Source organism: Plectropomus leopardus, chromosome 2 (assembly GCF_026936395.1).
Source record: "Plectropomus leopardus strain MGB_pleo_1.0 chromosome 2, ASM2693639v1, whole genome shotgun sequence".
Lineage (NCBI taxonomy): Eukaryota > Metazoa > Chordata > Actinopteri > Perciformes > Serranidae > Plectropomus > Plectropomus leopardus.
In genome coordinates, this window is record NC_142177.1 from 2,376,331 (window position 1) to 2,402,894 (window position 26,564).

The window sequence follows — 26,564 nt, forward strand, 5'->3', positions numbered from 1 at the left end:
ACTGGGCATAAATATGGTCCCAAACCTCTTTGACATGACAACATTTGACAACTTTTACTACTATAATGTCATGCAAGAAATTCATCTCAAAATTCCCACAGTGCAGTACGGTTTGTAGAGGAGACAAAGAAGAATAGTAGCAGAGAAATTCCCCTGCAGGTCCTATATTCCATTTTCATTTGCTGTTGAATGGTCCGACATCCCATAGAGGCCAACGTCCTGCTCATTAGCCTCTGTACTGCCCTTCCTGCTCTCCTGAACAGATCTGTGCTAACTCTACATCATCTTATTGCTTTAAAGAGCTGTCTATGTACACATACTGGCCTCACAGGGGACCCTATCTTCAATGTAGCTTCATTTGTAACACTCAGATTGCTGCCTGAGTCTCTAATATACAGAATACATTGTTTGGATGTCACAGAGGAACAGTGGTTAGCACTGTAGCTGCACAGCAAGGCACTGGCTGTAAATTGTGGTGCCAGATTTCCTCCGGGTGCTCCAGTTACATTCCAAAGTCAAATGAAATGGATATTGGGGAAGCCAGGAAGTCTAAATTGCTGTGATATGCTCCAGTCACCCATGAGCCTGTGCAGGAGCACTGAGAAACGGATGCTACCCTTTTTAATGTGTAGTTGTGAATTTCTCATTTTCTTTTTGAAATGAAGTTCGGTCATTGGTGAGTTTATAGTTTATACGGTCAGTGGTGAAGGTCTGTATTAACAGCTATATATTGTGAGTTATGTATGTTTTGCAATTGGATCAGCTCATGTTTAATGGAAGAATAATGCAGAGGGGAGTTCTGTGCAGGTCAAACATGTTATTAGTCTATATTTATACTTCCTTATACACAATTACCACTTGATTTTTTTTTGTCTGTAATAATACCTACCTTTTGTACCAATTTCAAGATTTTTAGTAGACGTAATAATGTGTAATGTGTAATGTGTGTGTGTCTGTCTGTTTGTAAATGTGTGTGTGTCTGTGAGTTGGGGTAGAAGTTTTAGAGATTTTAGAGATTTTTTATCAAATGTCTCTATACTGTGCACAATATGAACACTGTGCCAAGAAAAATCAACAGATTATCATTTTTCTTTTTGAATCTACTTTATAAGAGTCTGGACAATGTGTGTATGAAAAATTATGAAGATCTGAAATCCCTAACCTTGTTTTGGATGTGTTTTCACGAAAACTCATAAAACAAGAAACCCCTTGTGATTTACGACCACAAAAAAGAAGTTAAAAAAAAAAGTTAAAAAACTTGCGCTGTAGCTTCATACTTTGACTGTTTTGAAAAATTCTGATTGATTTGTTTTTAGATCAGCTAGTATTTTAAGTGGTGTGAAGGAAACTTTAAATTTCACTATGAACATAACTGGGTCAATAAAACAGCAATGCCTTCAATACATTTATAATCATGCATCTAAGACCTTTAAGTCACTTTGGTGGTTGTTTTATTAACCACACTTGCTTTCTTCCCAGTTTGGCAGCACTTCCCAACAAAGCAGAGACCAACCAGTATTCTGCACATTGCATGATGTACATTTTCATTTCTTTCCTGTTTTCTACCATAGTACATTCTAAGGACATGCTTATGACTAGAATAGCACAGGTGTTACTGATCAGCAATAATTGCTTGTTTATGGCATTTAGGTGCACCATTGAACCAGCATGAACAACACATGTTTCCCTGGGTCTGCCAAATATGTAAATGGAATTTTACCATAATTAATATAAGTACTTCATAAAATAATTTTATTAATATTAGCCTATTTTTTCTTTTAATCAGGGGAGCGATGCAGAAACAGGAAGTAAGAATTTTGTCCACTACCTTAGTGATCTTAACAGTCTGATTCACATCATTTATTTGATTCACTTTTACTCACGTCAAATGTTCAATTGAGTACAATTTTCTCTTGTTCTGTAATCCTGTCAGGTGGCACACTAAGATTAAGAAAGAGTAAAAGAGATCATTCTGTACCTAGCCAGTGTCCGTCTCTTTTGGGATCCTGCCGACAATGGCAAATTGATGTAGAAAAAGCTTGTACTCTTGGTCAATAATTATCTTGATGAATAAAAAATACAAATATTTAAATGAAATACTAAGACGAGCCACAATAAATCGTAAATGAATTTATGAGTTTAATGACACCACAAAATTGGATCGGAGAGGTCTTGGTAGAGCATATATGTATATTCACAAAGACATAATAAAAACTTACAGAAACAGAGCAATGTTTCACCCTTATAATGTCCAATTCACACATCATATAGCTATGTATCTTTTGCAGTATCTCAGCCTTCAGACACCTTGGAGCCTCCTCACATGCCTGCGTGCAGACAGTGAGGGACTTTGAGGGCTCCAGAAGTACTGAAGCCATGACAATGGAAGAGTCATACAGCCAAACAATAACATTATTATACATGATTACATTTAAATGCATTGAATGCATTGAATAATTTTTCCATGACTGGACTTCTGCAGTTTACTTATTGCCAAATCTTATCAGGGTACAAAATAATACCATCAAATCCATATTTATTTTGTGTAGGGGTTCAAGCCCGAAAGGGCTGAAACTTGTTTTTGTGTTGAATTATCATTGTTTAATTCAACATTTTAGAGATGCTTTTGCAGATTTACATAACATGGTACATTGTAGACTCATGAAGTTTTCACTAATGATTGGGAGTTATATGACAATGATACCCAAGAAATATGACCCCAATCGGCCTGATAGGGGCACTGTAATAAAAAGTCAACTTTAAAAAGTCAAAACTCTTACAACATATGTCAGATTTACATGAAAGTTGGTACAGGCATCCATCTACATTGACCTTTTTGACATTTCCTTCTTAACTGAAGGTCCATTTTTTTTTTACCATGGATCATTACTGGACCAAGCTTATCAAAAGTTAACAAAGGTTTGTTGAAAAAAAAGGGTAAGGCTCAGCAACATAAACTGATCTACCTTCATAAACATTGGGCCGATCATCATGAAACTTGCAGGATATGTCCAGAGCTTCTCTTGAGATTTTGTTGCTCTCTGCTGTCCTCTTGATGTCAAAAAAAAAAAGAAATCAAAACAAAATTAGTGACAGCTTATTATAACCATTTGTAAAAAACCCACTCCCTGCAGGTAGTTGTTTTGTGTTATTATTTACAGGCAGCAAGTATTTCACAGTATGATTCTGTCACTGCTAGATCACAAGATTGTGATGCAACAGTAAGCCAATATATCTGCCCCCCCTCACCCCACCTCGATGAGCCTTTCCCTGTCCTGTTCCTCGAGGCGTGTCAGAAGTCTTCCTCTGTGAAGTCAGGGAGAATACTTGACAAGTAAATACGAAACAAAGAGCTCTGCTGAAAGCATCAGTGGGACTGTGGGTGCAGTAACAGTTGATATTAAGAGACATCAACTGATCAACATCAACTCAAGCATTCACATAAAAATTGGATTTATCTGCCCCTCATCTCCAAGACGAAGAAAAACCTTCAACTTTTTGTATATCCTTTTGAAAGTTACAGTGACTACAGCCACTGGTCTAAAGCACATTTCTTATTTCTGTACACATCCCGTCTAGTGTCTGTTTCATTTGTTAACGTTAGTGTCTCAATCATGAGTCCCCACCTGTCAGTCTTTATACAGTTGGGTGGAAACAACATAAAGCACATGCCAAATATATACATTTGATGTGTACAAATTTAAAAGCTAAATCATCTTTATTTGAAATGGCAGGTTGTATAGATTTAATTTAATAATGAGTTATTTTAACTCAAAACTGTGAGTTATAAAAATGCAGAAATGTGAGTTTGTTGGACTGGGTAAATTGAGTTTTCATGCACTGATAATGTAAAGTAATTCTTTCAAACAGTTAAAAAGTAATAAACTCCTCCAGGCTAGAGCCAAAGTACAGTAAAGCTAAATATATTTGTGATAACCTGGATTTTCTTCTTTGTTTTTCCTTTTTTATAGACATTTCTTAAAAAACATTTGTGTTAAAATGTTAACATAAAACATTGGCATGGAAAAAGTCTGTCTGAATTACTCCATCACTATTGTCTATGCTGACTGGCTGGCAAGCTGTACAGCCACTGACCACCGTTCATCAGTGCCATCACACTGTGGAATGCAGTGCAAACCGCTCATTATCCCGTTGACTAGCTTTTGTCATCACATAGATGTGATTATTTGGAGCTTTGTAATCACATAGCTGTGTTTCCTCCTTCAATCAGATGGGTGAAATTACGGTCAAGTTAAACTCACCTGTTGCTGTCTTGTAATGCATAACAGAAACACATCTCAACAATATGATTTCAACATGATGCTCAACAAATGAAGGACAACTTTAAGTTTCTTACAAGGCAGTGAATGATTTACTTTTTGATGGCTTGTATTGAAAACATGACTCTGCCATCTCATAACAGTAGGCAGGTTTCCATTAGAGATTTGTGTAAAACTTTCGAAATTTCAAAATGTCAATAAAACACAATTGTAAGATGACAGCATTTCCACTGAGTGATGTTCTGTGACTTCTCCTCTGGTGATAACATTCCAAGAAGCATGGTGATGGATGTTCAAAACATTAGCAGCTTTATTTCTATTGCAGCCACCACACTAGCCATCATTATTTCCAATCCAAGGCCACATAGGCGTTTTATGGAGCCATAATGGAAAGGCGAGCCCCTTATACGTGGGAGTGGCCAGTTACGAGGGATTTCTAGGAGCTGATAGTCCACGATTTCACAGAGGAATTGTGGATTCAAAACTTCTGGATGATCCACTCAACTTTGGAAGAGTTATGTGATGCAATAACACCTCTTGTAGGGCTTGCTGCATCATGAGGGAGCCAGTTCCTACTGACAAGCACATAGTCATAGCATCATGTGAACTAAAAAAGCTGAAAAAGTGTTTCCATTGCAGTTTTGCCATACATGTTTTTTTTTCCGAATCACCTGAAATACCACCTCATGCAAGCATTAAAACTTTTTGGCAATAAATGAGACTGTTTTCCAAATTGAAGATTTCAGCAGCTGCTGTCATGCATCAGGACCACTCTTTGAAATCCATCCACAGAGAGTAATAGCTGATGGAGAAGATCCTCTCATCTCTGCTCAGTCAGTAACAGAGGAGAGCAGAAACAGAGGTGGTGGTTGGGGGAGTTGGAGGAACTAGCTCATTACCGTCATCTTCCAGAGAGCATGAGCGCAGGAATGAGGGTGTGATTGTTCAGCAATCGGCAGAAGAGTCTCTAATGTGAGGATGCTGTTTGTGTTCATCAGAGACAGGGGTAGACCTGTATCTAACGGCAGTATTTAGATACAGGTTTATCATAGTTCATTTACACATACTATTTTGATACAAAGCTGGTTGAAAATCAGCGAAGTGTCCCTTTTAAGTGCAATTTTGAGGGACTTTCCTTGATTGTTTCTGTTTAATGCTACTTCATTTTGATCCAGGTTTTAAAGGGTTAACTGGCCCCTGGCCTCCTCTCATTTTGCAGCAGTGGCCCTGAGGCAAAGCATGTTGAGTATTCCTGATCTACAGTGAGGGGCCATCTAGCCAGAGGGACCTGGCCCCCAGTGTAGCTGCCACAGGGTTACAGTTTGTGCCCAAAACACATTTATCTAAAAACTGTGTTGATCAAAAGTAATATCCAGCTCTGCTTCTACTAACTTAACCGGAATCCACCTACAAAGTATGCGGATAAATGGACTCAGCAGAGCCATCGTTTCTCATTGTAAGATTATGAGACAATTAAATTGATTCTGTTATCGCTGGACTTAGCAGCTCTGGCAGCTCTTCCTGCGTGATGACCGATGTGGAGCTTCCAAAGGCAAAGAAAGCCAAATCATCTATTGCATTACACTTACAAATGGAGCATAAATGGAACTAGGTCATTTTTACTCCATGTGAGATTGTTGGATAATTTCAAATGCATGTATCTCTGTTCAAATAAAACCCTACATTTCTCTATGTCCAACTTCTCTTAGAATTGTGTTATTGATCATCTACTGAATTTCAAGTGCTGTGGGACAAAAAGAAAAAAAAAATTATTATTTATACCTCCAGCCACTGCAAGGAGTAATTTTGACCCCCCATAAAAACAACACTCTGGTTCTTTATGCCGTTTATTACCAATAACAAAGGCTATTTTTATCCCAGATGTATTTGATTTTTTGAAGTTTTTGGATTAATTTTAAATGCCTATTTTGAAATCTTTGATTGTATGTAATGATTTAAAGCAATTGAAAAAAATATGAAACTGAATTTTCTTATGTATTATTTAAAAAATAGATGAAATTTTCCTGCTTCAAGAAATGCAGTATTTGGGCTTACTGATGCTCCCCCCCCCCCCCCTCTTGTTGGCAGTTCAAGTATTAAATGATTCTTTGAGTGGGGCTTAAATCTACTTCAGACTGCATAACAATGTCTAACTTTAAAATGTTTGCTGGTTGAGAAATTAAAAACTTACAAAAGATCAGCCTGACAGTAGGAGTTCGCCTCCGACAGTGTCTGTTGTCTTCCCCTCTCACTGCATGTCAACATTGATCAGTGTGGTGTTGACTCTTTCTCTCCATCTCTCCTCCAGTTTGGCCGGACAGAAGTGATCGATAACACACTGAACCCCGACTTTGTGAGGAAGTTTGTTCTTGATTTCTTCTTCGAAGAGAAGCAGAATCTTCGCTTTGATGTGTAAGTGGGAACGTCTCCGTCTTTGCTCTCTGCAGCTCCGATCTGTCTCTTTCCTTTGTTATACCAGGAAATGACTTCAGTTGGGACTCCTCTGATTTTGGCTGGCTGACTCACACCTGCAAGGTGAAGAAGCCTCCAGTCTAAGCTGATTAGCATAAAAACTGTAAGAGTGGATGACTTTCATCCAGTGTTAGAAGGGTTGCTTTAAAAATGTATTCCACTACACATTACTGAATGCATGCCCTAAAATGTCATTTTTAACATATACTATTGGATTACTCAAATTAAGAAACAAATTCTCAATTATATGAATTACTCCTGAAATATTTCAATCATCTTGCTGAACTCGTTTGTGTAGGTGTCATATTCGATTTCCTCTGATAATGTCACATGGGCAGTGCACTCATGGGTTTCCATTAACTCTAAAATTGCACAAATTGAAATTGCGAATATAAAGTGCGACCAATGAAAACATGTCAATTTTGAAAAAAAAATTTATCACAAAAAAGTTTTTATGCTCGCATGAGGTGGTATTTCAGGTGATTGGAAAAAAAGGCATATTTCACAAAACGGCAATGGAAATACTTTTTTGGCACTTTCTTGGCTTTTCTAGGTCACTTGATGCTCTGGCTATGTGCTTGTCTGCAGGAACTGGACAAGCACATAGCCATCGCAAATGTGCAAATCTGCAATGGAGACACGCCTTCATTCACTGCTCCTCACCTTTTTTCATACACAATACTACAAAAAGAACAATAAATGTGTTCTGAAAGTTACAAACACTCCGTAATGACTGATTGTAATATGATGTTTTGATCAAATAGGTTCAATAAAATCTTACACAAACTGATACTTTCTGCATCATGGTGGATGCTGGAGTCTGTAAGGGTCTGCTCAGATCACTTTGGTTATGCCTGTAACCCATCTGTTTGCCACCAAAACTCTGTGACCGCACAGACCATCCGCACCTATGAGCATGTGTGTATACATGCAGACAGCAAGTTTAATTTCAAAGAATCAAATGTCAGTATCCTCTTAAATGTATTTATTTTTTCCCAGTTTGTTGTTATATACAGTGCCTCAAAGAGTTTTTCGGGTAAGAATCTGGTCAGGGGATATAAACAAGCACAGCTTGTGTCTCTCATTACCACACTGCCCTTGAGCAAGGTAATTAAATCCCAACTGCTGCTGCCAGTCTCTCTCTGTTGGGTTCACAGTGTTAGATACAAAACGATGCAGAAATATGAATTTGAAATCACTTTAAAATGCTTATAATTGTTTCTTTATCAAACCTTTCCACCACTGGCTCATTCTCTTTTTTAATGGCTTAAAAAGTCCTGCTGATAAACCGACGGTGGCCCAGCTGATTTCATTTCATGGTTGAACTGAGCATCACTAGATAAGCAGTTGATTCATTAAAACACAGTATTCATGCAGCCTTTCATTATGTCTTCATCTTTGTCAATCTACTTCCCTCCAAATCTGTTGTCAAGAACTCATTATTCATCTCAGAGTTATTTTGTTTGTTTCAGAACTTGAAAGTTACGATGTTCTGAAGTATTCATGAAGAGAATTAAATGAGAAATTTAAAGTCTGCATATGAGCACAATGAGCTGTGCAGCCTGTAGAGGCCCACGCTAATCTCCGAGGATTCAAAGAAAAGAGAACAGTGTTGTTGTTTATTTGCAGATCTGCGGTGCTTCTCTGTAGTTACCGATCCATTCCACACTCTGACTTTTACTGTAAAGTCACTCAGAGGGGAGTCAGCAGGTAAAGGCAGAAATGGGGGGGGGGGGACTTCACTTTAAGTCATCCATTCTTTCCATGGAAGGGATCAATGCCCTGCAGGGGGCTCAGAGGAAAGAGTCAGTATGGGGTCAGACAGAAGGAGAGGATCACAACCCTCATATTGATCTCAGTAGCTCTTCAACACTCCATCCATCACTGTTCGCTCAATAACTGTGAACATCAGCACCAGCAGGCTGCTCCTTTTGACTGAACCGATCCTGATCCTCAGTCGATAACTGAAGACTCTTCAATCGGAACAGATATGTTTGTTAGAACCTCAAAGGTTATTTAGAGAACTGCATGATCGACATTTGTGTCCAGAGCAGGCAATGATGAGGAGTTAAATCAAACTATTGTCAACTCTGATGTCTAGCTTGTGTTCATCAGAAGGTAACTAAGCAACAGGGGAGACAAAATTAGTTCAATCAGGAGAGACGGGTGAGTGAAGTAAAGATTATTGCCAAGGTACAAGGTAGGTTTATGAGTCAAAAATGAAATAAGAATTTGTTCCTAAATCCTGCTACATCTTTTGGTGTCTAAGGAGGCGTTAAGGAGTCTCACAGCCTGGGGAAAGAAGCTGCTCCGTTGTCTGATGGTTCTGCAGCAGATACGTGTGTATCTTTTTCCAGACGGCAGCAGGGTGAACAGACTGGGCTGGGGCTGGCTGCTGTCTTTCAGTATTCTTTGGGCTCTGTGCAGACACCTCACTTCACTGAGGTCACTGATGCTCTGTAGATGAAAACCAGTGATGTTCTGGGCAGTTTTAATCGCCTGCTGTAGAGCCTTCCTGTCCACGGCCGTGCACAAACCATGCCAGTTGGTGATTTGGTGATTTAGTGAATTTAGCCTTACTAAGTTTCCGTAGGAAGTAGAGCCTTTTCTGTGCTCTTTTAACCTGGGTGGTGATGTGCGATGACCAAGATAGGTTCTCAGTGATATTAATTCCAAGGAACCTATAGCTGTTCACCTGCTCCACCTTGGTAAAATGTATTGATGTGCTTATAGCAGAAGGAAGAAGGAAGAATTAAAATACTTGTGATACCTCACTGGCTGAGCTCGCACGATGGGTCTCCCATTGGGGAGGTCACGATCCACTAGTAAACAAATACATGTGTATGGTGAGATGCAGATTTCACAACAAAATCGACTGTAACCTGTTTAATTCTGAACCGGTTTTCATGGAACTTGTTTTGTTATAAGCAAGGGAAAGTGAACATGACACAGGTTACTTGTTTGAATTAATTTCAGTTACTGGAGGCAATCTAATTACCTCTATGACTAAAGAGTCATCTTCAGAATAGCAAGCAACATCCATGATGGAGTCTAACAAAGTATATTTATTCAAGTACAGTACTTTAGTACAATTTTGAGGTACTGGCAACCTACTTGAGTTTTTGCATTTCTAGCTTCTTTAAATTTTAATGCAACTTTATTTAATTCAACTTCTAACTTCTAACTTCTAAGCTTCTGTTACATTTCAGAAACATTCTTCCTGTTTCTAAACGGTCGTAGGCAAACAGTTCATTTCCTGATTTTTTTACATTTTTATTTCAAAACAAAAATCCAAAAACCAACATTGGGACATCAACAAATGCACATGCTGGCACGGATGGTTATGATTAGGGGAAGGAGGCACATGGTGAGGTGTAGAAAAAAAAGATCACATTCAGACACCAGACTCCGGCATTAAAGTCTGGGTATTGTGGGACCATCGCCCCTCCCGCCCACTCTACAGTCACCCTGCAACTCCCTATATTACCACTTACCAATTGCCATCAAGTTACTCTCAGAATCAAGCATCAATTACACACAGCTGATTTGACCTCATGGTCATCTTAACTGACATAAGTGAAAGTGAGTGATAGCTTAAAATTAGAAGAAGGTAAAAGGTGGAAGGTAGATTTATTGGTTATTTTCTAAACCAACTTTTAAAAACAGTTACTTTTGTCCTTGATCCCGCAACATCTTTGGAGATGAAGGATGAGTTGATTAAAATCAGCAACTACTATGAAAACTCTATCCAGTTCCTTAGGCATGTTGCTACTGGTGGCATCATTCAATTCCTGCATTGCATTTTTTGAATTTGCGTCAGAGTCCCTTGTCCAAATGCCCCCCACAAGGTCAGTCCATCCAGTGCAACAGCTTGATCTGGGATGTTAGGGGTTTTGATGAAGATGTGTGCAATGTAGTCTCTGAACTCCCATTGCTGAGTGAAGGAGTTTTTCTCTTGGTTGCTGCAAGTAGAAAAAACTCTCACCCTCCCAGGGTGAGTGCTATGTTCAGAATTCTTAAAAGCAACTCAATAAACAGTAAATAACTGAATGTCCACACAGAATTTAGAATTTTGAGTCCAAACCTTTTAGTGAATCTTTTCAAGCAAGCAGTGAGCAGTTACAGAGCTCAGGAATGCCTCTCCCTAGCCAATAACATCAGCTAGTCAGCCTGCATTCTGACAACCTGTCTTTCCCTGATCTAGTCTTTTATACTATTACAATGAGAAAATGTGAATGAAGGTAGAGTCATCTTCTGATTGGTTCCCCTCATTATCTGGCTCCCCTTTCAGCGTGGCATCGTCTTTGGATTGGTCAACTTCAAGGACAATCCCTTATTAGGAATTGTTTCTCTCTTCTGGGTGTCCTGTTGAACAAAATTATAGACACCACACATCCATTCCCTTTTGACCCACATCCATTCCGCACATCTCCTCCTCTTATCTCCACATATCAAGTTCTCTTCACGTCATGCTCCCACTCTCACAACTGACCCTCAAGGTTAGATTATCATCCAGGACACTGATCATGCAGAAATATATCTTCTCTCTTATCCTATTTGAACATTATGTTTCATCTTTCTTTAAGGGGTGAACATGAACACTGAATCATATACTTACATACTCCAACATGAGTGAGCCTTAATAGCATCTCATCCACTCCACTCTCCTGCGACCGGACATTAGCTAGAAGAAGGCTAATTTCCGGTCCAAGTCGGGTCAGCCTCACCTAGCCTCCTCCCTACCTTTGTCCAGTGCTTTTGGTATAGTTTCTGCTAACTGAATAATTTGTACGCTGCTCCTCTTTGTTGAGGTTATTTCTAATAAAGGTAGTGTATTGCACACTACTTGTTACTTCAAAAAAGTAACCAACTGTGGTGAACTTTGAAATGTAAATAAGATAAGACAATCCTTCATAAGTCCCACACTGGGGAAATTGGCAATGTGTGCTGTTTGCCAATAACAAAACTCTTGTAGAGCAATTGTTATTCTCAATCATTATTCTGTGGTCGTTCACTGCATTGAGCGCTGGGTTTGAAGCTTCCTCCCTTGGGACAGCAGCTGCCCCTCTTAGTAAGGAGTCTTAATCTCCTGACAAAGTAAATCATTAATGCTGAATTATTAAGTAGGGCAAAATATAACACACACAATGGCAACATGCATGCTCTGCCTCCCACATGTTTTGCATCATTGGTTTTGGTGGCTGCTGTCAGTGCTACCTGAATCCCTGTCCTTCACACATGACAGCTAATCTTTGTTGTGAGTGCATGCTTTGACTTTCTATTCTGTGTTTTTACTTCACTAATGAGGGAGGAATTCATTTATCAAATAGTTGTTTTCTGGTGCTATGTGCACATTTTGTAGGGTGCGGGGGAACATAAGTGAACATTGTCCCTGAATTACTAATGGAATGCCACAAAGTGCTCAACCAGGAGTAAAAGTGGTGATATGTTGAGGATCTGTCATTGATTAATCTTCAAAAGCTTATAAAGTTCAAAATGCATTTTTCGTTGATGAAAGATTTTTCTAAACAATTTATGTGTACATAAAAGGTGTTTAAATCATAAATGATATAAAATTATGTAACACTAATGTCACTCAAAAATGGTCTTCTTGACTTTCACAAAATTACCATGTGAATTTTAAAATGCAAAATGCAGCTACATTTTCCAAGAGAGTTGGATAAGGACTAAAAACACTGTGCAGGTCACTGCATCACTAAAAAGGACCAGAATGTAGGAAACAAATACAAAGGCCTGCCCTGATCTCTTAACAGAAAAATGAAGTGTACTTATCTTGATGACTAAGTGCTTAGTGTGCCTACATAATTGCATGTAAACATTTATTACAAAATAAAATAAATTACAACAAATAAATAAGATATAATACCTGATGGAATGTCCATTATGAGGAACTGATGGAAAATGGGGATGTGTGAATTGTCCATCCGTCGAGGCCATTCATTTCTTGTTCAAGGGCATAATCCCGCTTATACCAAAGTCACTTGCCAAAGAAAAACCTAATGACTGTTCACATATTTTTTTCATGCATTTTACAATCAAAATCAAGTTTTTTTCACAAGCTATAACTCAGTTTCTCTGGTGACACCTGTCAGTTTACCAAATACCAGTCATTGATATCCCATAAGAGTATGATGTAGCCACTGATGTTTCCAGTTGCCCCTCTTTCTGTAATGACTGGACTAAGAACAGGACCCAAAAGCACGACTCAAAAAACAATTGGACAAAGTCTGTTTAATGAGAAAAGGTCGGGACATAGGAGTCCAAAAAACACAGGAAAGAGTATCAAGAGCAGAGGGCGAAAGGCTAAGTCAGATTCAGATAAACTGGTCAGAAAATTTCTGACAGTACCCCACCCCCACGACCAATACCTGACGGCCCAGGACTGTCAGGATGAGTCCTGTGAAACTCTTGGATTAGCTCCGGGTCCACAGTGTTCCTGGCAGGCACCCTAGAGCATTCTTCAGGGCTGTAAACCTCCCAATCCACCAAATATTGTCTATCATGGCCACGGCAACAAACAGACAGGAGCTTGCGTATGGTGTAGACCAGGCCTCCATCGATGAACCAGAGTGAGGAGGGGGTCTGGAAGAAGGGACCAATGGATTCTCCTTAACTGGCTTCAGCTGACTGACGTGGAATGTGGGATGTACCCTCATAGCTTTGGGAAATCTGAGCCTCACAGAAACTGGATTTATAACTTTTGATATTGGGAATGGGCCAACGAACCTGGGCGCGAGCTTTCTTGATTCAACATGAAGAGGAAGGTTTCTGGTAGATAGCCACACCTTTTTTCCATCCTTGTAGGTTGGAGGTGGATTCCCTCTGTGATCATCTGCCTTCTTTTAACTGTCCAACTTACAAAGGAGAACCCGTTAAGCCTGTTCCTACAACAGCCTGCAATGTCGAACCAGAGCCAGAGCCAACAAAACACTGACCTCCTTTTACTAGGGCTGGGAAAAGAGGGGGCTGACAGCCATATACACATTGGAAAGGCAACAAACCAGAAGAGGAACAGGGAAGTGTATTATGGGCATACTCAACCCAGGTAAGGTGTTTGGTCCAGGAGTGGGGATCTTGTGAGGTAAGGTAAAGTAATCCAGTCTCCAACTCCTGATTCAACCTCTCTGTTTGGCCATTGCTCTGAGGATGGAAACCAGAAGAAAGGCTCACTGTAGCTCCTAGCAGCACACACAAATCCTTCCAGAAGCAGGAGATGAATTGGGGCCCGGGTCCGACACCACATCCCTAGGAAAACCATGGACACAGAAAACATGTTGCAACAAAGCCTCAGCCATCTCCTTGGCTGAAGGCAACTTAGGCAGAGGAATAAAGTCTACCATTTTAGAAAATATATCCACCATCTTGAGAACGGTGGTGTTACTGTCAGATGGTGGAAGTCTGATGACAAAATCCAGTGAAATGTCAGACCAGGGTCGATGAGGAATGGGCAGTGGGAACAGCTGACCAGAGGGATGCTGGCGGGAGACATTATTAGCAGCACAAACAGGACAGGCAGAAATGTACTCAGATACCTCCCTTTCCATGGAGGGCCACCAGAAGTGTTGTTTCAGCACAAAAACAGTTTGGTTGACTCCAGGGTGGCAGGCAATCTTAGAGATGTGGGCCCAGTGAATAACCTCTGCATGTAACTCTGGGACAACAAACAGACGATTTGGGGGGCAACTAGCTGGGATGACAGAGTACTGGTAAGCATCCATAACTCTCTTTTCAATTCCCCAGGTGAAAGAAGCCATAAAGCAGGAGGGAAGAAGGATGGGAGAGGGATCTGAAGAGGGCTATTCAGAGTGAAAAACTTGAGAGAGAGCATCAGGTTTGTCATTTTTGGTACCAGGACAAAGGATAGGGTAAAGTTGATTGAAATTGATTTAAAAATAAAGCCCACCTTGCTTGTCTTGAGTTGAGTCTTTTAGCAGTTCTCAGGTATCACAAATTCTTGTGATCTGACCATCAAACTGCTGCTGAGCTCCCTCCAGCCAGTGTCTCCACTCCTCCAAGGCCACTTTTACCGCCAACATGTCATAAGTCCTTTCTGAAGATGAGAGTTTCCGTGATAGGAATGACGGGGAGAGGCAATGGTGCTGAAGTTTCTGATGAATTTTCTATAGAAATTTGCCTTTGTCCTTCTTATCCACAAAGAGAAAACCTGCTCCAGCAGGCGATGACGAGAGTCGAATAATCCTCGCAGCCAAAGATTCCTCCACATATTCCTTCATAGCTTTAGTTTCAGGTCCAGACAGGGCATAAAGCCTTCCTTTGGGGGGAGAGGTACCTGGGAGAAGGTCTATGGCACAGTCATATAGTCTGTTATATAGGTGGTTATATAGGTTATATAGGTGGAAAAGACTTAGCCCAGGCCCTGTTGAAAACCTCTTTCAAATCATGATAACAGGAAGGGACTCAGGATAATTCAGGATAGGGTCTGTGTTTTTAGTAACACGAGGAGCTTTAAGTCCAACTTGAACAGATTTGAAAAAACAGTTTGTGTTACAATGCTCACCCGATGAGTTTATCTGACCTGAGTTCCAGCTGAGGTGTGGATTGTGCAGTTTCAACCAAGGATGTCCCAAAATAACTTTGTGGCTGGGGTTATCAAAAACGTGGAAACTGATCCTTTCAGAATGGGAGTCTGGGAACAAGAGTGTGAGTGATTCAGTGCGGTGTGTAACCTTGCCCATAGAACTGCTCACTTGAGAATTAAGTTGGTCAGGGTTAGAAATAATCAGATTTTAACTCACCACAGCTCTTATTTGTACAGGTCTTCCATCTCCCGTAACATGGCAGTTTGCAATTAAATGTCCCAACTGCCCACAAGAAAGGCACCTCCTATCGTTCATCCGACGCTGTTTCTCTTCTGGAGACAAATAGGTCTGGCCCAATTGCATGGGCTGCTCTACAGGGACAGGGGGAGTCATCGGTTGACTGACTGAGGTTGACCTCCATGAAGAGGGTAAGTCAGAAGATAGTGACTTCCTTTGGCAAGGTGGGGAGTGACGCTCTCTCAGCCTGCCTCTTTCCTTCTCTCTTTCAAACAGTCTTTTATCAACTGTAATTGCTAGAGCAATCAAATCATCCAAGTCATTAGGCAGATCAAGAGGCATTAAACGGTCCTTTAAATTTTTGGAAAGTCCCTCCAAAAAGGCATCGAAAAGAGCTGTAGGATTCCACTCACTCTCGGCCGCCAGAGTGCAAAACTCAATTGCATAAACTCGCCTTTGTCGCTGCCATAGTCTCACCAAAGCCCTGGCAGCCTCCCTACCTGGTGTGGTGTGTTGAAACACTTGAGTGAAGGTCTTTATGAAGGCTTATAACGAGCTGCAGACAGGTGAGTTTCTGCTCCACTCTGCTGTAGCCCAGGCTTCTGCTCTCCCCGTCATGTATGAGATGATGAATGCAATTCTAGCTCTGTTGAAAAGGAATGCAGCAGCCTGTATCTCAAAGTGGAGATCGCACTGAGTCAGGAAGGCTCGACAATACCCTGAATCCCCAGAGAAACGTTCTGGTTGGGACAACTGAGGGAACGAGGCTGGAGCAGGTGAAGGTGGTGAAGGCTCCACCACTGGACCTGGAAGTGAATCCACTGCTGAATCTGCGTCACTGGCACGCAGAGACATATTTTGCATCATCTGGATGACTGTGTTCAGCTGGTTGCCAAAGCTGGTCATCAATGACTCCTGCCGCTCTGTAAGCTCTCTTGCATGGTGGCGAAGTACATTAATCTGGTCGTCGTGCTGGGCGAATTTGTGACCCTATGCCTGGATGGCATTGCGCTTAGGGTCAGAGTCAGCTGGGTCCATTTATGGCCAGTTCGTACTGTAATGACTGAACCAAGAACAGGACCCAAAAGCACGACTCAAAAAAACAATTGGGCATATTCAAAGTCCGCTTAATGGGAAAATGTCGGTACATAGGAGTCCAAAAAACATGGGCAAAAGTATCCAGAGCAGAAGGCTAAAGGCTAAGTCAAGTTCAGAAAAACTGGTCAGAAAAATATCTAAAGTACACAGGGAAAGGCTGGGACGTCGACAAAAGGTACAAAACAAACTGGCAAAGAGGGAAGGGAAAGAGGAGACTAAATACACAAAGGAGCGGGGAGACAAAGAGACGCAGGTGGAGATAATCAAGCAGGTGACACACATCAGGTAATCACAGACTGGGAGCACACAGATGGAAGGGGCAAGAAGGAGAGGACAAAATAAAACAGGAAACACGACAGGAAACAAGACATGAAATATGAGGAGAAAAATAAAAAAGGGAACTTAACTAGCCTGGAGATGCGAAACTTTCAGCTCTGCTAAATATGTGCTAGATTTAAGCTTTTATTTGTTTGGGCTTAGTGTTCAGAGGGATGGATGATTATGGTGGGTTAATTAGGGCAGATAATTGGGGGAAAGTGGGAAGCTTGAGATGGAGGAGCAGGCAGGTCTGACAGGAAGAAGAGGATCTGGGACCTGCTGGGGCTGTGAAAAGCCAGCCGATGAATGAATGGGCATGCTTGGCAGGGTGTGGATTAGGGTTAGGGTTAGGCTGTGGAAGCTGGTGATCCGAAGCACAGGAGAAAACTGTCAATAAACAGGCTCAAAAAGCACAAGATAGACATTACTAGCAGTCTGGTGGAACAATCTGGTGATGAGTGATGCCCCTGTGTTCTTATACTGCATGCTGATGATTTGCAGACAGGAGTGTAGGTTGAATCAGGAGCCCTGTGGGGGAAAGCCATGCCCAAAACACACAGGGGTCACAGTCACAGCCGGAGCCATGACATCATGTCTCTTTTGGACAGTAGTGTCATGTGACTGAAGGCTTTTGCACACTGAGTCCTTTTTCTTTCGTACGAAGTTATTGCACCACTGAAAATAACTCAAAACTCTCATCGTGTCACTTTTACACACTGACTCTAAAACTTCCGTCCAACATTGAAGTTTTCTTAACATATTTTTGTATCCGTCAAAAGCTTTAAGAGAGTTATTTGGCCAAAAAAATTGTGAAGAAAGTATTGAGTATTCCATTTGAGTATTCATAACTCAAATATCTCACTCACAGGTCAGATAGTGATATTCAGGTGGAGGACGATGACGAGGAGGAGGATGAGGACAGCACAAAGACAGAGAAAGTGAACAAGACAGATAGGAGGACAGCTCAGTCCCCTCATGCAACTTGTGTGCCAAATGCAATTACAGGGAGAATGGAGACAGCCAGGAAGGTACCTCAGAGGGAGAAAATGTGTCTTGTATTGCATTTTTTTTTGCAACAAATAGAACAATAAAATGCATTGGACTCTGTGCAATGTTTCTGTGTGTAAGTTGTTTTTTTTTTTTTTTAATTTTTCACAGATTATGCATTAAAAAAATGCATTCACAAAAAAGTACAGACTCTGTGTGCAAAAGCCTGTAGAGTCACTCATTGGCATCATAGACTGTATATAACGATAAGCAAGATGACAGCTTAGGCGATGTGAGTGTCTAAGGGCAGAGGTATGTCATATGTTGTAAAGCCCTCTGAGGCCAACCATGTTTTGTGATAATGGGCTTTACAAATAAAATTGACTTGACTTGACTTGACAGCTCCCTCAAAGTGTAGCTTTTCAATCTGGATCGCCCCCTGGTGTCTGACTGCAGTACAGGTCCTAAGACCCACCCCTCCATGTTAATGAATGAACATAGGCCAAACTAAAATCTCAAAGTACACGCCATATAAATTTTTTTCCCCCATCGGTGGTTTCTGTCAGCGAAGGTAGTTCTCATCTCCTTATATTTGTTCAAGTGTTTGTTTTTTAGGGTTAGGGTTAGGATTTCAACTATGATTGACAGCTGTGACAGCCAATCCGTCCACTTGCAATCAATGGAGCTGCTTGTGATTAGTTTTGGTGGGAACTCACCCCTTACAGAAAACGCTTATCGCAGACTCTTTCTCCAAATGACATCACCAGCACAAGATAACAGCAGCCATACCCGCAATATTTTAGCCTCACTTTACAGCTGGAGGAAATGGGGATGCGTTGTTCATCTTTATATACAGTCTGTGATTACCATGTGGAAATAAACTCAACACTCTATAAGACCTCCTCCTACTGACTTCTAATAAGCTAGCTGCTAGCTATCAAGGTCAAGGTTTTCAATCTTGACCAAAACTTGGATAACTCCTGGACAGCACCATTCAACCAGGAGGCTCTCTTTCTATACGCTGATCTGACAGAGCAGAGGAGAAGGAGAGGAGGCATGTGCTTTACAGTAATGGGGGTAATGTAAGGTGTGGTAGTGTTCCTGCTGTGGAACACTACTATTAGCAGTTTAGAGGTGGCTGTTGTGCAGAACCATCCAGTTGTGTTGTTGAGGACGGGACATGTGAACAAATCATCCCACAGCCAGAAACCATGACACCAAAGGATAAAAACAGCACCAGAACCATCTGAACACATGGACCATTATAAAGCAGGAGCCAACAGTGTAACAAGACACAAAAAGGAACAGAGAACAAGTTAAAGGAGATAATGGGATCACATTTCACTGGAGTTGTACCTTGTATATTTCCATGTGACATATGATTGACTGATTGATTGTCATGTGATAAACACACAGAGCAGATATCCCAATTCAATCTAAATTTAAGTCCATCTCCAGAAAACAAGCTGGTGTCAACGGGGTGTCGAGAGGTAATGTCATGCCACCCAAATGGTCACAAAGTTATCATTGACTCATTATTTACATTCACTGCCTGCTGAACTCACCGACACGTATAATTGTCTCATGACCTTTATGTATTCTTTATATATATACAAATAAAATATCTTTTTTTTCTGTTAGCCTCTTTTCCATGATTTAGCACTGATATTCATTCATTTCCATACAGATATTCATTCATACTATACAGCCTTACATTACCAAACAACACAAATGGTGAAAACATAGTGTTAGGAGCAGGAAAAACAGTATCCAGCATGGCCCAGATATGGATGTACAGAGTCCCGGGAGAGTGCTGTGGTCTCCCTGATACGAGGTCATGAGAGGAGATTCCAGTAAAAAGGAGCATCCCTGGAGAGGGAATCAATTATTAAACTCCCACCTCTCCACACAGGCTATTTTTAGCCCGCTGAATCACAATAGATAGATGTGGAGCACAGTGATGTATTATTTCCTAAGAAATGGGAGATGAATGGACCCAATGATGTATCATGACAACAAAAAGCAATACATCTGACACATCATAAAGTATTGTCACTGTGATTTTCTCTTTAGAAATATATTGTCTGAATGCCAGATTTAGCCGGTGGTTATTGAATGTGTTGATCTTCAAAACATATACAATTCCTATGTATGTACTGACCTATAAGTACAATATGAGTGCCTGTCCTTAAGTATTTCCATGATATACTGTATTTCTTTATTCTTCTGTTCCACTGCATTTCAGAGGGACATGTACTTTGCACTGCAACCTCCACATCTGACAGATAAAGTTACTAGTTGCTCTTCGCCTTAACCCTATAAAGTCCTCACTAAGAAAAAAGAAATGGAACAAATATTAATGTTTTTTTTTTGTTTTGCTATTCCCTAAGACCACTATAAGTTTAACTATAGGCCTATATCAAACAGTTAAGCCATTTATGGTGTAAATGTATCAATTAACTAAAATGAATGAAGATTTTCAATTTCTTAGCAAATAGCCAATTTTAATTATAAAAAATAGAATACATTTTATTTGTAGGCACCTTTCAAAACGCTCAAGGTGAACTTACAAGGCAAAGTTAAAAAAACAAATTATGACAACAGATTGATTAAATTAAGAAGACAAATTTACAATGTATAAAAACATATATATACATTGTTTTATAGCTAGCAGCTAGCTTATTAGAAGTCAGTAGGAGGAGGTCTTATAGAGTGTGACTGGAAAAATGGTGGCTAGGGATCAAACTGAATACCATAACAAAAACAAATATAACAAATCGATGGTTTGGTAGAGAATCATAAAAAAAAAAAATTGACCCTTCTGAGATTTTTATTTTTTGGATTTTATCTGTTTAGTGAGAGCTCTGAAACTACAATATGTACAAGATTATCGCCTACCTTTGACAATCTCACCACGTAGACTGTGAGTTCCAATGCCTATACTAGCATACTATATCGTGGCAAAAAAAGATTTAGTATGTCCCAATATATAGTATGTCAAATGCTATATGCCCAAAATATCCAGTCACATTTTGCAGTATGCAAGCCAGCATGCTTCTCTGGTTCTTTTTACCAACAATCCTCTGTGCAGCGGATATGTACATCACATCGACTGATGACTGTAGCTACAATGACAGCTGACAGCTTGTTCAAGTGACTGATGACCAGTGAAAACGTTATATGAGGAATATAAATTCTTAAAATGAACAAAATAAACTAAAAAAATTTTTTGATGGAGAAAATGTATATGCGAGCAAGTTTTATTGTCATGAATATAAATGGTAAGAATTGAAAAAGTGTCCAGCTATAATTCAAGAGTTAAAACCACATTGCAAAGTAAAAACAGCAGAGGTTTTAGGGTTGGTCTTTCTGTAGTGTTGGTAAACCTTACCTGATGCTCTTGACAAAAATGAGACAGCATTTGTTCATAGAAACAGAGCGTTCTATTTTACATGAATTCACTAACTGTGTAGTTAATCACACATTCACTCCGTTCTGTGCTCCGTTCTGCGCGCCCTGCCACTCCAAGAGTGCGGTACTCTGGATAACCAAACTGTACATACCAACAACACTCTGAATGGTTCATGAATGGTCTATATTATGCCGGAATGTGTGCCATGGCACTCAGAGTGAGTATTTCTGACACCCTATGCCTCAGGCGAGCTTTTTTTTTTTTTTTTACATTACTATGGTAATGATAAAGAGAGTCAAAGTTTAGGGTGCAGTGTTATGAAGAAGTAGTATGTCCCATTTGTGTGCACACCGCATGCAACAGCACGTGCTTTGCTGGGGCAACTGCAATACTTACTATGAAAAAAGTATGCAATTCAGAATGCATCTACAGCTTTCTGTTTACTGACTTCCTGTAGGAAGAGAACTGAAACTATTTAAAGACACAGTGACATCAAGTGGATTTTTTTTGGCATAACACATATATACCGAATGGTAAAGATGGCTCAATCCAGTTAAATTGAACACATTTTTCACTCAGATATAGTGACTCAAAACGTGCTCTATCAAATGGTTCAGCAGGACATTAAGGATAGGGTTGGCCAGATGAATGGATGAAGGAGTACACTGATTGTAAGCAACAAAATATTAACTGGAAAAAAGCCTTGTCACTTTTAGGGGATACTCATAAGAACCCACAGAGCCCATTTTTTATTTCCAGATATCTTGAGGTGGTTCAGCAGCAGTTGTATTAGGGTTTCCATGCAATCCTGAACTCAGCAGCATGGCAGGAACAAACAGCTGCACAGGTTCACAAGAACTCTTATGGCCCTCTCTCTTTTCTGTCATCTTTACACCGAAACGATAGAGAAGGTGTTGAAATTGTTCACCATCTAAAAGCAAAGTATAAGCCATTAAGTATACTAGCCATTTTTTTCTTTAGAAAAATCTATAATGTAGATTTGTACTTTGGACTAGGCAACATATCTGAGTGACCAATATGTTAAAAATATAAGTTAATTAAGAACAACAGTATCTCCAACATTTAGTTAGAGCTAGGTTTCTGGTTGTTGACTTATACCCAGCAAAACTTATTTAGTTAATAAAAATAAATGCCTTAGTAATGCGATTTTTACATATTGTTCCAAGGTCTTCAATAAAGTTATAAAGTCCAAAATAGCATCAAATAATGACCAAAGAACAGGATTAATCTATTTAGAAATTGTTGTGTTTCAACAGAGTTCAGGTTTAATACAACACTATCTGAACTCTGCAATACGATTTCTGAGCACAACATCATAGAAAAGAAAGCTGCATCAGCCATTGAACCTGTAATGGTGTGAGCTCATTCAAACACCCACCCGACCAGTCCACTGCAGAACCAAACAAACACTCAAAGACCATAAAGCTAGCCATGAGTGCTAATAGCCTAAATTCCATCACACTGAGAGCACAGGTGTTGCCATTGTTGGCTGGTGTAGAAAAATGTAATTAAGGCTGTTCTACATTTTGTTTCTGCACCCTAAAGGAATGAATCAGACCTTAACTTAACATACCGTGCAGTGGTGTGTAATTAGGTTTTTCTATGTACACTGCTCTCTGCCTTTTCCAGACTGAGGCTGTGAATAAGAAAGGCCTTATCCATGATGCAAACTGAGGATGTAAACCACATCCTGCCCTCCCTCACATTTCAATATAGCTTATTTCTTTACAGTCCCAAAACCTGCGGATGTACAGTGTCAGGCAAATCTTCACTAAAACATGTTGAGAAATACACCAAAAACACGAGGAATTCTTTGAATGAAAAAAAAATGAAGGCATGTGATTTTTGTAATGTTGTCCACTGTTTTGAAGCATTTAAAATGTAATTACAATTTTCTGTAATGAAGCAATTAAAATGTGTCCTGCCATTAGTATCCTTTCTCTTCAACTTCTTGAGGTCACAAGAGGTATCACGTATAAGCTGCACACTTACAATGTTCCGTTAATGCATATTGTACCTAACCAAGTTGTAGCTGTTCCGGAACTGAGCAGAACTGCCTTCTGAATGGCTTGAACTATATACAACCATACTTTCTCATTTTCTCCAGGCCAGATAGACTAAAAAAATAATTTAAAAAAATATTTATCACAACAGAAGAAAGGGGCTGTTGGCTGGCTTCCATTACAGATTTGCACAAAACTCAAGCAGCATTTTCGAAAATGTTGGCAAAAAGCAATTGCAAGATGACTGCGTTTCCATAAGTAATTCTTTTGCAATGTTATGCAACTTCTCCTCTTACGATGCAATTCCAAGAAGCATGGTGATGAATGTTCAAAATATTAGCAAGTTTATTTCTATTGCAGCCACTGCAATAGCCATCATTGAAGGTGATGTTGGCGTGTTATGCAAGGTGATAGTCCACGATTTCACAGAGGAATTGTGGATTCAAAACATCCAGATGATCTGCTCAATTTCTGCTGCATCATGCCAGAGGGAGCCATCTCTTACCGACAAGCACATAGCCATAGCATCATGTGAGCTGTAAAAGCCCAAAAAGTGTTCACAGTGTAGTTTTTTAGAATATGGCTTTTTCAAATACATGAAACCCAACCTGTTCCTATACTGTCCGTACCCATGGTACGGGCAGGGGTCCATACGAGCGTGTGGAGGTACAATCTGTAGTTTGAACACGTTCTTATCCAAACTTATTACATGGTGCCACTCTGTCAGTGACCTTTTGTGTCTACTAATAACATCTTAGGTATCCTTATGTTTATGCTCCGTATAGCGGCTAAGCTTAAACTGAAATCCGCTAAGGGGCTGCATAAATGAGCCATGAATTGATAGGCTCAACTGCCTTCATTCAGCTGTTTGTCTGGTGAAAACAAGAGTTCTGCCTTTTCTTGTCTTTTATGCAGTTTATTTCTGATCATTGTGGTCTTCAATGAAACACAAGAACTCACCATCTGTGTCCATAAACAACATACAAAGAACACCTTTTCACAACTACCATCAGCATGACATGACACATGTCAAAAAGTGTTTAGCAATGCACCGCCTTTGCATGATGGTTCCTGTCATTATTGACATACATCCAATACACAATAGTGACCTCTTCAGGACAGTTAGTCAAGTCAAGTCAGTTTTATTTATATAGCCCATTATCACAAAACAAGGTTTGCCTCAGAGGGCTTTACAGTGTACGACATCCCTCTGCCCTTAGACCCTCACATCACCCAAGGAAAAACTCCCCAAAAAGAACCCCTGTAACGGGGAAAAAAAAGAGGAAGAAACCTCAGGAAGAGCGGTAAGGAGTTAGCATCCTACATGCATTTTACTAAGAATGGCTCCTAAATTCTGGGATGCCCTTACCGGGATGTCAGAAAATGCACATGAAGGTATGCTGCAGGGTCTTGCATTGCCTGTGGATGCAGCCATTTGCCTGCATGTAATAACAACACCATCTGACGCCGTCCAGCCATGTTACGGTTGGATGCCCTATGTAGCTTTTGGTGTCACACTTGTACACTGGAAAGCACTGCCAGAGCAGATGTATTTGACAAGTTTAAGTAACAACAGGCTGGTAGTTTGAGCAACAGCCTTATCATCCCATCACCATCCAGTGGATTTGTGATGGGATAGGAGGTGAAGAGATCTGGGAGTTGGTTTGATAGAGGGAGGTTTAGTTCATTTACACAAACTACTCACATTGTTTCGATACAAAGCAGGATGACAATCTGCAAAGTATCCCATAAAAAATAAATCGAAGATACTGCATTTATGATCAGTGAATCATTTTGTCTCTACTCACAATTTTTTATTTTTTTTTTTTTAACTTGAGATTATTACGTACTGACGTGATAATCGCAACTTCAAGTGCTATTGGTCTTTGTAAAGACGAATCTAAAAAGATTTTTGCAAGATCATATAAAAAGTTACACAGTGTACATTTTTAGGACCCCTGAAAGTTTTGTCCCAACATAAATCTGAATTTGGTTTAGTCTCTCTTTGGGGCAGTCTGCCTCCACATGTGGCAGATGATGATGATGTGTGTGTTAAAAATGTAAGCTCTCATTACAGTGTTGGTTTTCACCGGCTGACACTGATATAACAGTAATGTGATTCCACTGCACTAATCACCGCCATGATGACTTTACTGTATGAATCCGCTTAAGACTTTACTGATTGCACAGTGTAATGCTCTTACTGCTGACTTTTACGAGTATGGGTGAATGTCTTGGAGTAAAGCTATGAAGAGGAGGAAATCCATGTTTTTTAATAAAGCAGTCTCTCAGGAGTCTGTAAATCCCTAAATCACATTCTGATCCACTATAGCTCAAACGTGTGGATCTCAGTTCACAAAAGATCCCTATAGTTTTGCACAGTGTGATGTGAAATGCACAAAGAAATATAATGATTAAAGAGAGGGATATGGCGAAAAATTAAGTTGACTTACACCGCATCAAAACATAAACTGTTTTCATTGTTCACCTTGGTTTCTGATAAGCCCTCCAGCTCTCCTGCCGCCTGCCATGTAAATCAAGGTCATTAGATTTTTTTTTTTTTGCAACTCTATTGCTCCTCCACACTCCAATCTCATTTAGCCATAGCTCACAGGCTTATCCTACTGTGTGGTAATTTCATTTGATACCTCCCGAGCTCGGCACAGGGCTCAATTTGACATCGCTGAAGAAGGAGATTTTTTCAAAGCAAGTGTAGGGGGGAGGAGGGTTTCAGTTGAAATGGAGGAATGGAGAGATTGAAGACTAGTGGTGATTCACAGAGGATGGAGATTTAATGAAAGAGTGAGTAGGGGTGTGAAGTGACTTTTAAATGGCAGAGAGCGCTGCATTTGGCACTTTTGGTTGAGCTGCAGTGCCATGGTTGGTGGTATATGTAGCTTGTGGCTCTTTCACATTCTCTCTCAATTCCATTATTTCCATTAGTCTCTGGCTCTCGCTTTCCTCTTCAGAGCCCTATAACCCGACACTTGGCACATACTGAACCGAGAAAACGTGAACCCCAGAAAGCAGCAGGCATCTCAAGTAATTTTAGTGGGTGCTGAGGTTATATTCGTTTCCCAAAATAACTCGTGCCCTCTCAGCTGGCAATTCAGCTACTTACATTCCACCTACTCTTGATGCAGGGTGTGTTGGTCTGTTCACCACACAGCTGTCA

At 40.2% G+C, this 26,564-nt stretch overlaps 1 protein-coding gene across 1 annotated transcript in view; it reads left to right on the top strand.

Moving 5' to 3' along the window:
- The window catches only part of LOC121949536 (copine-9-like), a 246,154-nt gene that overhangs the window by 71,213 nt on the left and 148,377 nt on the right, over nt 1-26,564 (top strand). The window contains exon 4 of the mRNA XM_088082828.1: nt 6,589-6,692. Within this exon, the coding sequence (XP_087938954.1) occupies nt 6,589-6,692 (104 nt within the window). The remainder of the gene's footprint in view (nt 1-6,588; nt 6,693-26,564) is intronic.